This window comes from Siniperca chuatsi, linkage group LG14, assembly GCF_020085105.1.
Source record: "Siniperca chuatsi isolate FFG_IHB_CAS linkage group LG14, ASM2008510v1, whole genome shotgun sequence".
NCBI lineage: Eukaryota > Metazoa > Chordata > Actinopteri > Centrarchiformes > Sinipercidae > Siniperca > Siniperca chuatsi.
The window spans coordinates 16,506,475-16,519,518 of record NC_058055.1 but is presented as its reverse complement, the minus strand read 5'-3'; the positions used below and the strand labels follow the sequence as shown (position 1 = coordinate 16,519,518).

General features: G+C 42.4%; 1 protein-coding gene across 2 annotated transcripts; it reads right to left on the bottom strand.

Moving 5' to 3' along the window:
• Positions 1 to 64: 64 nt before the first annotated feature.
• trarg1b (trafficking regulator of GLUT4 (SLC2A4) 1b) lies at positions 65 to 11,489 on the bottom strand. Of its 2 annotated transcripts, XM_044223207.1 has the most exons (5): positions 11,236 to 11,489; positions 10,813 to 10,944; positions 1,487 to 5,404; positions 1,168 to 1,294; positions 65 to 1,083 (listed from the first exon to the last, which is right to left on the bottom strand). In XM_044223207.1, the coding sequence occupies exons 3-5, from the start codon at positions 1,886 to 1,888 to the stop codon at positions 1,070 to 1,072; spliced, it is 543 nt and encodes a 180-aa protein (XP_044079142.1). In that variant the 5' UTR covers positions 1,889 to 5,404; positions 10,813 to 10,944; positions 11,236 to 11,489; the 3' UTR covers positions 65 to 1,069. The 2 variants fall into 2 exon arrangements, with proteins under 2 accessions (XP_044079142.1, XP_044079141.1); XM_044223206.1 differs by lacking the exon at positions 10,813 to 10,944.
• Positions 11,490 to 13,044: the final 1,555 nt, after the last annotated feature.

Below are 13,044 nucleotides of genomic sequence, written 5' to 3'. Positions count from 1 at the left end.
ACTGTTGATGTCACACTTTATATAGTATCGGCGGTGCCTAATAAAATAAAGGTGGTGAGCGCACTTTCAGGTTCGTCATGCTCGTTCAAGTTTATTTCAGACATGCAGAACTATGGCACAGTAAACCAGTCATACAGTATAAATGTATAAACATCAACATCAGAGTGCCAAAAACAGTGCATACAGGGAGAACGACCCCATTCATATCTTGCAGTATATCGTAAACGTAATGAGGTGCGGAGATCCAGGCAGTTCAGTCCGAACAGGAATCTGTTCAGTTTATCATAGAAGCACGCAAAGCAAGATATCACACTATAACAGCAGCAGGGCGTTGTTGGGATAAACGTACATGAGTTTTAAACTTGATGTCAACACTGTATGAAATCAGTTTATGCATCTTCCCACAGCCACAAAAGTCCCGTGCCGATAGAACAGAAAGAAGAGTCAGTCCGTACTTGGTTGCAAATGCTAAGAGAAACAGAGCAGGCAGTGGCGGCATTACAGACTAGAGGTGCACTGATGCCTTTTGTTTTTCTCTGACCACAAGAGTCTTCACATCACCTACAAAGCTTATTTTGTGTTTGATTTTTGATGATGATGGTATGTGTCGTCTTCTTTAGTCTTTAGAACATCCTCTTATCTAATAATGCAATTGTTTGTTTGTTTTTAATAAGCAAAATGTAGTGCATTTGTCTGTGTGTCAGGCAGGTGTGGACTTCAGTGCACCGCTAGTTTGGACTATGAGTAGTTTACACTTTCTCCACAAAATGTCCTGTCTGATGATCCGACACTACAACTGTGTGCAGCCGTCATTTTCCTTCCTTTGTTCCTGAGCTTTTGTGGGGTTATTGGGCATGAGTGTTGCCAGAAAAAGAGAAACGGCCTGCGACTTCTTTCCTTTTTCTTTCTCTCGTCCATAGCAGAAAAAGCATTAAGTTGTTAGAGTCTCTTCGGCTTGTTTTCAACTTAGATTTTGTGCTTTTTCATCTTCAAAACGACATTTTTCCTCCTCTCGCTCTCTTCTGTGCAAATTTGAGATCAGATGAAGTTCAAAGGAGACTCCCTCAGTTCACTGCTGGGCCTCTGAGAGAGAAAAGAGAAATTAACATACGCAGCGTTACACTGAGCCTTGTGTGTTAGGTTTTTTTTTATGTCTTTCTTCCATACCTATTGTAAACACTATGAAGATGATGACAGCCACACCCAGCAGCATTGCCAGACAGCTGAGCAGCATTGACAGACGCCCATACTTCCTCGCTCCTTCAATATCTCCTGTATGGAGAACAGACTTCGACTAATGGGGAAAGGAAGGGGAAGGATGTGATCAACAATGAGTTATTTAAATGCAACATAGAAGCAAAACACCTGTTTGAAAGGACTAAGCTTACAAGAATATACCCAAGCATGCGAAACACAGACAGATAATTGTAATCCACATTGTGTTGTTTTGAAGAAAATTAAAGCTGTAAATAAATGTAACACTCACCACATTTGCATACCACAAGGCACATATGTTGAGCGGCACGGCGGGGCAGAAACAGGACAGCACGGCGAGCCAGAGGTAATTCGGGGGTACCGGGCCGGGCGGCACCGGGGAGGGCAGCGGGCCCAGGCTGAGCCGGGACAAGGACTTGGGTGTGGCCGCCAGCTGCCCGATGGAGCCCGACTTCAGCGGTGATCTGTGTCCGTTCTGGTCCGAGTCCAGGGACCGGACGCTCCCTCTGATGTTGAGGGAGAAGGAGTCGGACGGCTTGATGTTGCTCTGCCCGGTGGGCTCGGTGGTCGCGGTGCTCAGCAGCTTCTCCGTGTCATGGAAGTCGGTGGGATTGGAAACTTCCCTCTCGCCGAGGGCGTTTTTCTCAAAGGCAGCATCAGTGTTGATAGCCATCACTGTAAGGTTAGGAACCTCCAAGTCTTATCCTCTGTCTGACCGAGCCGCTTTCCTGTGGATGGAGATGCTGGGGAGTCTTCCTTCAGATGTTCTCCATTGGGGGTCATTAGATTAGATATTATAAATTCAGAGAGCCTAATACCTTAGGCAACCTATTTAATTAAGCAGTCTAACGCCATCAAAATTTCTTATTGATGAGCGAGATGTTATTGATGTCTGAGTCGCTCTTGCGTTTAGTTGGCGGTGAGCGTCCGGACGCACGCCTTGCCTTTTACCCCCCACCCCTTCTGTTATGTAGTGAGGTATTACCGCATCCCTTACATCTCCACAGCACATCCCCAGTATCTGAGGCCTACTTATGCACCAGGCGAGGCGTGTGACAATGCAAAAACAACAATTAAACCTCTTTTGGAGTGAACCCGGGCGGTGCGTAAAAGCTTTCCATTTACGCGCGGCGGCATCAGCTGGATCAGCACATAGGGCGCAGCACAGGGTGTGTGAGAGAGCGAGAGAGAGTAAGGCGGACACTGTGATCTCGAGCCTTTCTACACAAGCACGCCCTGCAGACTCGGGTCCTCCTGTAAAGTCATATTCTGCCATACAAGGTGCTGCATAAAACTTTCTAAATGTTGCTTTTCCTGTGTATAAAAATGGCCTCCACCCATGACCATAATTCATCTGGTTAATTTGGCTTATCACATACCTGGCTATAAACACCCATCAGCCGAGGTGGGAATTAACTATATGAGTACATTTTAGTCGTACCTTTATATTTATATTTTATGCTACTTTATACTTCTACTCCACTTCGTTTCAGAGGAAATTATATACTTTTTACTCCACTACATTTATTTGGTAGGTTTAGTTATTGCAGATTAAGATTTTACATACAAAACATATTGTCAGTTGAGAAAATATCAGGGGTGGAGGAAGTATCCAGATCCCTTAAGTAAAAGTAGCAGTACTGCAATATAAAATACTCCATTTAAAGTAAAAGTCCTTCATTGAAAATGTCACTTACATAAAAGTATGTATCAATAAAATGTACTTAAAGTATCAAACTACTCAAAATGCAAGAAAGTATACTGTTAGATAGTTTATAACAGAGCATCACACTTTATAAACTCATATGTTTTGTTCAATCTTAATCTGTTAAGCAACTAGTAACTAAATGTAGTGGAGTGAAACGTACAATATTTCCCTTAAAAGTAGTGAGGTAGGAATATAAAGTAGCATAAAAAGAAAATACTCAAGGAAAGTAAAAGTAGCCTATCTCAAATGTGTACTTTAGTACTTGAGTAAATATACTTATTTACATTCTACCACTGGAAAATCTGATGCATCGTTGTAGATTAACTACCCAACAGTATATGAAGTAGTTAAAATTAGCTCCACCTCAACAGCTACAATATAGCCTATAGCTACAGACTAATGCACTAACCACTAATAATAATATAGCACTAATTCCTAATGAATACATTAACTTCTGATACTTAATTTTGCTGATAATACTTGTGTACTACTTAAGTAAGCCTACTTAATTCTGAATAGTTATTCCACAGCCCATCGGAGACATTTCAACATGACGGTTTAGTTGTCCGTAAAGCACTGCTTATCAACTACATGATGAATGTTAATCTGTAGAATAATTCCCTAAAACAATTTGTGAACCTGTTTTTTTCTGATTGTTGCCGGATGATCAAATAACGGTTCGTATTATAATAAAAGTGGGCTGCAAGTTAATTAAATAACAGGTGGATGGAGACACAGCGAAGACCTCGTACACGCTCTGTCTCACTGGATGAATCAGGAAACTTGGTTTATCCCTTCTTTTACTTTCACAGCATAACACACTATATCCTTTGCACACCAAATACAAAATGTATTATATATTATACTATATCGTGCTGCTGCAACGCCTGAATTTCAATCAATAAAGTCTTATCTAATCCTGGATTTACTTAGACATACGCAACGTCTCATTCATGACTAAATTCCAGTCAACGGAGAATTCCCCACATCACATATTTGATACCACGTTCATCGACATTAGGTGGCAATAATCTGACTTTATTTCCCTCAACAGGCGCTCTGCTTTGTTTCAACCTGTTTTGCAGAGATTATCACGCCATCTAGTGGTGATTTGGGGGGAACTGCACCAAGACCCTTAAATTGTAGGTTTAGCAACACCTCCAGTTTCGCCTTAACGTCCCCTAATTTAGATATATGTCCTTGTAGTTTCGTAATTATCAGTGTAAAAAAATATCCGTACTATTATCTATTCAGTTTTCGGATGTGATTTTTCTTGGCGGTGCTGAATGCCCTGTACATATACCCTTAGAGTCAAATGTGTGTCAGGAGGACCACTCAGGCTTTTTTATAAATTGACTGACCTAAGAACCTTAACGTTTCCCTTATTAATCCAATTCAGTTTGCAGTAATACATTAATATTTTAACCTGCTGAAGCCAAACAAACAAACTAACATGCATTTCCATGAATTTTAGTCAGTTATAAACATTATTTTGCATAAATTATCTCAATAACTTCCTCAGTTTGATAGTCTTGAACGTGCTGTGAAAGTTTGCAGCTTGTGAAGGAATCGCTTGAAGCAGCCGGTGATGCTTTTAGGCTCTGAAGAACAGACATTAGGTACGTTTTTTTTCCCCTCCCTCTGGTTCCACATCTTATACGTGACAACAATCTAACTGGATTCATACCTGACTAAATGTCAGCTTGTTAAAGTTATGATTAGAAAGAGCAAAGATCATGAAGTTATTGCATATCTGAGGCCATTGACTTCGAAAGAGCATCTTAATTCACTCTGATCTTTCTTGTTCCCTTTTAATGGGATCACCAGAGACTCAAAAGTTAAAAGAATGTGACACATTTTTGCTTGTACCTATTGTGTGCCTCTTTGTGTGTGTGTGTGTGTGTGTGTGTGTGTGTGCGTTGTTATTTTTGGACAAGAGAGTCTTCAGTGCTGGTATGCGTTTTATTGTCCATAGCGTGCAGTTTTGTCCACAACAATAAACCTTAAGTCTGAGAAAATATTTTGTTCTTTATTGCAAGAAGGGGGGGAAAAACACATCACAGACAGTTTAAGCAAGTTTTTGTGAGGAAAAAGACAACACGCGTGACCACAAAATAAACATAAACATGCCTAAAGTGAAATATACCTTACATGTGATTACTGAGCGTGCAAAACACCGCCTTCCTCAGTCCCTCCCCCCATCCCTCATCCACTTCCTCTTCTTGAGTCATCCGGGGCAGGGCTGACCAGAGCAGTTCTTCAGCTGGCAGCTTTAGCATGTGTACAGGAACATAAAGCTTGCCAGTGAAGAACTGCTGTGTGTCAGCCATTTGGGGCCAAGGGTGAGGGAGTGCTGGAAGTCAGCCAGCGAGCGTGAGAGTTCGAACTAGACGGCCTTGAGTGACGGACAGACCCCGCTTTAAAAAGGCACAAATGGTGACTCCTTCTCCTTCCTTTCGTCTGCTTTAGGTGCACATATTCCTGCAGAAAGAGAAGAAGAGATGGTTTAACTTTACCCCTCTAAACTCCCTGCTCCAGTAGCGTGGGTATGAGGTGGCCTGCAGCCAGTCACACACACGTACAGTAAGTGGGTGCAGTCGAGCCACAGTGTGTGCGATCAGCTGTGAGTAAGTGGGTGAAATGAGCCGATATATGAGAATGACTGGCGAGATGCACAAAAGATCATGTGCCAGATCACCAGGAGGGATACATGCATCAGCAGCTCAACTCTGCCTCTGCACGTTATACTGTGCCAGCAAGAAATTCTTAGATATTCTTAGTTTTGATGCTCAAAATCACAGACCGGCCTCTTTTTTTGTGTGTGTCAGTTACCGTGGTTACGAAGCCTGAGCGAGAGGCGATGAAGAGGAGTAGACAGTCTCTACATGAAAGCAGAGATCTTGGAATCCTTTCAGAAGTCCGACGAACTATTTTGTTTTTGAAATCTTAATTAATAAAGTGAATGTTCAGGTGTTTTCCAGAGAGAAAACCTGCAGCTACACCTGATCTGTGTTCTCTACACGCTGAAGAGGGTCTCGCAGCTGTTTCAAAACACACTTTTTATATGTTGTACATAAGTTTACATGTGAAAAAATAGAGTAGCTACTAGTGGCTAGCAGAATAGAAGCACTAACTTAATTCAGATAGCCGCTTAATCTGGAGTTTGGAGTGCGTTCAGTTCTGTCAAATGCTTAAGGCAGGCAGCTTTCTCCAACTGAAATTAAAACTGGCATGGTCACACAGATACGAAAGTTAAATATAGATAAGATTAATCGTGTCTAAATTAAAGGTTTTAGCCATGCTAGCTGCGTGGCTCTACGGATGGCAATGTCGGTCGGTCTACCACTTCAGTCCAGACTGAAATATCTCAACAACTATTGGATAGATTGCCATGAAAGTAAGGGTCCTCAGAGGATGGACCCTGCTGATGTTGGTGATCCCCTGACCTTTCCTCTGGCGCCACCATGAGGTTCACATTTGTGGTTTTGAGTGAATTGTCTCAACAACTGCTGGATGGATTGACATGAAATTTGGTAAACCCATTCATGTCCTCCGCAGGATGAACTGTAATCACTTTGGTGATCTCTTAACTTTTCATCTGGCGCCACCATCAGGTCAAAATTGTAATTTGCCCAATACTTAATATAAAATAATAATAATAATAATAATAATAATAATAATAATAATAATAATAATAATATAACATGCACAGTGAGGTTAAACATACTGTAAAAAGTGTGAAAACTGACCACATGAAAACTAACATGCGTAAAGCTAAAGCAGGTCTGTGCTTCTCTTGCCTTCAAAGAATGTAATCTTGTGGTGATCTTGAGATATCGAGGACATGCTCCACTTCTGTGGTTGACGATGAGTAACACATGCTGTACATTCCTGCAGTAAGGAGAACCAGAATGATCTCAGGTATTTGAGTGTCCCGTAGCCTGTAGATTGTGCACAGCAGGGGGGGGGGGGTCACAATCCACATGGACTGTTTTTACAGACACTGCTGCAGGGAGAAATGTCTCATACTTAGTTTGGATTTTACTTCAGCATCATCCTGAGAGGGCCAGAGAGACATTTCCATTCAGACATATAACTGATCAATATAGAAAATACACAGGTTGTACGCAGAAAAACACTAATAGATTGTCTTCCACCTGCTGACAAATGTGTCTACATGACAAATGTCAGAATCTGTTTGAAGTGGGTGAGTCAGCATGAGGCCTGTTCTGACTTGTGACTGATGTACACTTAATAAAAGTATCTATAATCAAATCTACCACTCCTATCTTTTTGCCAGTGCTGTGCCAGATTTACACTTGTTTCCCAATCAAATCAAACTGTCAAAGTCTTAAATTAGTGAGTCATGTAACTGATTACTGGACTCCAAAATGGCGGTCATTTTCACCTCTCCTCTCTTTCAGGAGTCTGCAGTCAGAGCCTATTACAGTGTCACTAAAGCTGACCTCCACACCCCATGCTTATCCTCTTCTAAATAGTTAAGTTTGTTTATTTAAAATGAAACAACAACTTGCGTACGGCAAAAAAGTTTTCTATCTTCCTGGTTTGCTTCCACTTTGTGTTGTTGTTTCATCCCATGGACATGGCTTTCCTAGACTCTTGAAAAGTCCTTCTGTGCCACTAAAAATGCCCAGTCATCAGTTTCCTTTATAATGGCGGTCTACGGGGGAAACGCTTTTTGGGCTACAGAGGATTTTTAATTGTTGAAGTACTGCTGTTGACCAACAGCACTTCTATGAGCTAAATGCTAATGTCAGCTAACCTTCTCACAATGACAATGCTAACATGCTGATGTTTAGAAGGTATAATGTTTACCATGTTCACCATTAGTTTAGTGTGTTAGCATGCTAACATTTGCTAATTAGCAGTAAACGTACAGCTGAGGCTGATGGGAATGTTATTAGTTTTGTAGGTATTTGGTCATAAACCAAAGTAGTGAACAAAATTTGACAAAAACTGATCCGACAATTTTTTTTGCAGAGTATGTTGAAAAAAAAAACTGACTTTAGCTTCTTTAACGAAGGCCATCATTTGTCACATCAGTATCATAAAGTGAGCCACCACCCTCCTCCCCCACGCAGGCCTGCACACGCACTCCTGCCAGCGTTAGTCTGAATGAAGACAGATAGAGAGGAGGACGTACAGTACAAGTCCTCGGGCCACACACACAGGACCCCTGACAGTCATAACTGTTGACTAAGGCTTCCACAATCTCACACTGAAACTGAATTACTTATTTGTTCCATAGCGTGCCACTTGCTCCACAAACAGTGACTCTGTATCTTTATGTTCACAATGACGGGCAGTGTTGAACCCCCGACTCACACTCTTGCTGTGCCATTTTTCCCATATCTCTCCTTCTTCTCTGTTTTTTGGTCTTTCCTGACTCGTCTGTCCTCTCCACCCTCTTTCTGTCAGATCAGACTGTCCTGCATTCCTGACATTCCAGCTGCGTATTTTAGAAATTCCATCCAGCTGCTGTGGGCTCGCACAGTCTCTTCCACTCCTTCTTTTCCAATCCCTTTATCCTACACCCATCTCCTGTCCATCTACTCGTCTACATCTGGTCTGAACCAGACGAGGTGGACGTGGCTTCACCCTCACCTCCCCTCTGCCTTTTCCTTTATTTTTTTTTGTCCCCCACCACACCTCATACCTCCCCCTCTCTTCCTTTCTTTCTGTCTTGGTCTTATCCGAGCGAGGGAGCCAGACAGAGCCACGTGACAGCCAGTGTGGAAGGCCTTGAGACAGGCTTTTATACACGGGGCAACATTGTAAAAAGAGATAACACGCAGTCTAATGCACAAAAGACTTGAGCTTATCTGGGACTGTGGACGTGCATTCTCTGCCACGGCAGGGAGGGTAAGAAGGAGGAAAGACACACTGGAGGTGAACGGGCAGGATGTGCGTGTCAGAGAGAAAAACGAATGATGGTGTGTAAACATGAGGGTGTGAATGAACCATGTACAATGAGAGGAGGAATTATTGACATTTTAACTCTTTAGCAGATTGTCTTATCGAGCCTTAGCTGCAAGAGCAGAGTTTGAATTTATTTATCTGGAAGAGCTTGAAATTGTGTATTATGGAAAAAAGATAGATAATAAAAGACGGATGAGATGTGAACAGGTAGGAGCAGCGCACTCCTGCTGAAGATGGAGAACAGGAACAGAAAACAAACCCAAAAAAAGCTGTACAATAGAGAGACAGACCTCTCTCCATTGCTACAAGCCCACTCATTTGACCTTTTCATGTTTAGGGTCATGCTATTGTGTGAGAATGAGGAGACGAGATACCTCAGTCATCAGTCTGAATGTCAGCGATGCAACAACACAAGAAAATGTGTTAAGCATTGCAGGATTATCACATGAACCGACAAGAGTTACAGATTTGCATACTGCTGCTACAGCTCTGAACGGAAACGCACGATAATTAAACGTTATGTCAATTCAGGTACATTCCTCTGCCGTGGGTGTGGCCCAGTTGGAGAGTGATTACTGCCCCAGATTGTAGTCTGTAATATAGACTGATCATTTTAGACTGGGAATGGGGACAAAGACAGGGAAAGGGCGGCGGCTTTGGCAACAAACTGATCATAGTGCAGAGAGCATCTTCTTATGCTCTGCTGCTGGCTGGACTTTAAAGGCTATGTGACTTTAACCCCTGAGATCACTACAGATAAAGGCTGAGCAGGTTGTCGTACTTGCTAAGAGGAATAGCTGAATGCCAGTCTGAATTCATGACATCGTGGGAGATGGTAATGTGCTGCATTAGGCCTGTAAGCCTGCCCTCAGGCAGTCTGTGCCATTTTGTTTGAAAGAACTGGATTTTTTTTTTCTAAATGAACCTACATAAAACACATCCCTTCTTGCCCCATCTTCCCTTGACAAGGCACGCAATAGGAATGAAGGGTGTAACCCAAGTTGAGCAAGATGGCTTCACTTCTGCAAATGTAGGCAATAAAACAGCACACAGCAACACAGTCAACACATGTTAACAAGATGAGTTGCTTTTCAACTGACACCCTGTCGTTGCCATGTGATCCTCATTGACAGGGTGGCTTATGTCACGCTGCGGGTTGCAATGGCACAAATGCAGCTCGTGACACAGCCCATTGCGCATTCCTACCGGTGCACTGAACTCTGGCTGTACAATTATGTAAGGCAGCCTCCATCCATGTAACATACACTACAGTAAGCTCCACCCCCACCTATTCATCCCACAGAAAGACTACTTATACATTATTGCACTTTGCTTTTAAAATGTTTTATATAAGTGTAAAACTATAAGGATATAAGTTGAGGAGATTTGAGAGCTGGACAGAGAGGCCTAAATACTTAAAGAATGTGTTACTGGTCCTTACAAACATCTACACTAGTATACTTGCATTTATAAACGTATCTTTAATTTGAAGGAAGATCTGCCAGATGACTGCTGGTGTCACCGCATTTCTGAGGAATGACCCGCCCGTATCTTCCTCATTTTCCCCTATCCCTTACTTGAGCACAGGCTTTTTCCTTGGCCTATTATGAACTCAGCACATTTTAAGGAGCTTTGAGTGCTGACACTTTTCTGACAAGTTTGGATTATATAAATGCAGACCTCAACTTGCAACAGCTCGCTTGAATCCTCTAGAGGCCTGTGTACAAGTTTCCTGATTTTCTAAATGTGGTAGTCATGACGCATAATAGATTTAAATACAATGTAAAAACAAATCTGTAAATCTGTAAGCATTGATGACAGGATGTCTGTGAACCTTTGCTGGCTTCTCTGTTCCCTTCTGTAATAATTTAGACTTTTTAAGGACATATCATGCAGCCTTTTAGCTGCTATTAGCCTTTATAAAAATAACTGCATGTGCAAATACTCACAAACAATTTCACCTTGTCAGTCATCTAAATGTTGATCAGATGTTTGCAGGAGCTGGGAGCTTGTGGTCAAATTTCTTGGGTGCCCATAATTCCTCTCAGCTCCTCTGTGTCAGTGGGCCTAGACGGTTTGATCTAAATGACACACAGACAGGCCTTCAGCCAGAACTCCTATAACATCCGATATATATCCTCGAGAATCTCACGACGCCAAATTTGTGCAGAAACCCGCGGCTGTAAAACAGAAATCAGACCTGCAGAGGTGAATTTTTTACTTGAATGAAGTCGTGTTAAGGACGGTTTCCCAGTTGCCGTTTCAGCGCAAACTGGGTCATCAAGCAGCCACAGGCTAAATCCGGCTGACAGGAAAAAGCATTTAGCCAGCAGAAACACACAGACAGCCTCTCAGACAGTAATACGCCCCACCTTGACCACCGGCCGGGTCGCTCCTGCGCGGCCGACACGCCTGGACAGTCCAGCGGAGTTCAGGCTGCCTCGCCCACCGCTCGGCCGGAGTCCTGGACCTTCATCGGGGTGTGTCGTTGTCTGTTTGTTTGTTTTACATCCACGATATAAAACGGTTTGGCAGCGTTTATATATCTGGTGGTGAGCCTACTTTTCAGCAGCAGTGGAGGACGCAGGACTTCAGCCCCTTTTACACAACTCCTGCTCCAGTCCTCCTCTCTCTCTCTCTCTCTCTCTCTCTCTCTCTCTCTCTCTCTCTCTCTCTCTCTCACACACACACACACACACACACACAAACACACACCCGGCTTCCTACTCCGATCAGCTGGCAGCGTAATGACGTTGCAGCCACGAGAAGCGGACGTCAGAATCTGCGCGGATCTGACGTGTACAAGCAGGTCTACTTTATGCAGCCCACGAGGCAGCAGGCTGACCTGTTTATAATAATTCACACACACACAAAAACTTTTATTAGCAGCAGCATCGGTGTTCAGGAAGTACAACAACATGTCTGTCATTTTATCATAAAAAAGGCTTTTTGTTAATGCTAGCAGTTTTTTTTATTTTATTACTAAAGTACAAAATACTTATTTTTGTATTATTTTAATTGTCTGATTATATTTGCCTCATTAAAAGCACTTTGTAACTTTGAAAAGTGCTATATGAATAAAGTTTATCATCATTATTCATTTAAAGTATCTTGAAAAATGGGTTTTTGAGACACAAAGCATGACCATATACGGTTTTGACAAGTACAGTATCACAAACATAAAAACAAGATAGATATGATAATTGATCCGCCTATATGAACAAGTTTTATTATAAATCTGGTGTAAGGGCCATTTTCTTAATTTAAAAAGAGTGTTGAATTGTTCACAAAAAATGCACTTTAAAAAAAATGGCCAAAAATGAGCAAAAAAGACTGAATACACGCACACGACCAACGTGAATGAACAGTTGCATGACACCTACATCTTATAATAATAATAATAATAATGCCGTGTTGTTGACTAAGTTTACTTTATTTGCACAGGTAACAAAACACACACACACATTATACATTATAGGGTTACAAAAAATGTGCTGCCATCTCTCTCTCTGTCTGTCTGTCTGTCTGTCTGTCTCTGTCTGTCTCTGTCTGTCTGTCTGTCTGTCTCTCTCTCTCTCTGTCTCTCTCCCTCCGCCTCTCTCTCTGTCTCTGTCTCTTTGTCTCTCTCTCTCTGTCTGTCTCTCTCTCTCTCTGTCTCTCTCCCTCCGCCTCTCTCTCTGTCTCTGTCTCTTTGTCTCTCTCTCTCTGTCTGTCTCTCTCTCTCTCTGTCTCTCTGTCTGTCTCTGTCTCTCTCTCTGTCTGTCTGTCTGTCTGTCTGTCTGTCTATCTGTCGGTCTGTCTGTCTGTCTGTCTCACTCTGTCTCTCTCTCTCTGTCTCTCTCACTCTGCCTCTCTCTCTCTCTCTGTCTCTCTCACTCTGTCTCTCTCTCTCTGTCTCTCTCACTCTGTCTCTCTCTCTCTCTGTCTCTCTCACTCTGTCTCTCTCTCTCCTGTGAACCTGGGCTGTTGTCACTCTGCAGCTTTAAGGTTGCTGCACTTTGAGAAGCTGCTTCCTCACTGTCACCTGACACAGTGAGCACACGCAGCAAATCCTCACAAGACTAAAATCCGCTGTCTCATTCCCATGTCTTTGCCTTCCTTTTTATAGATTTATTTTTTTCACAGAATACTGTATATGAGTAAAGGTAGATTCACTGTGACTGTGATCTGATTTGGAAAAT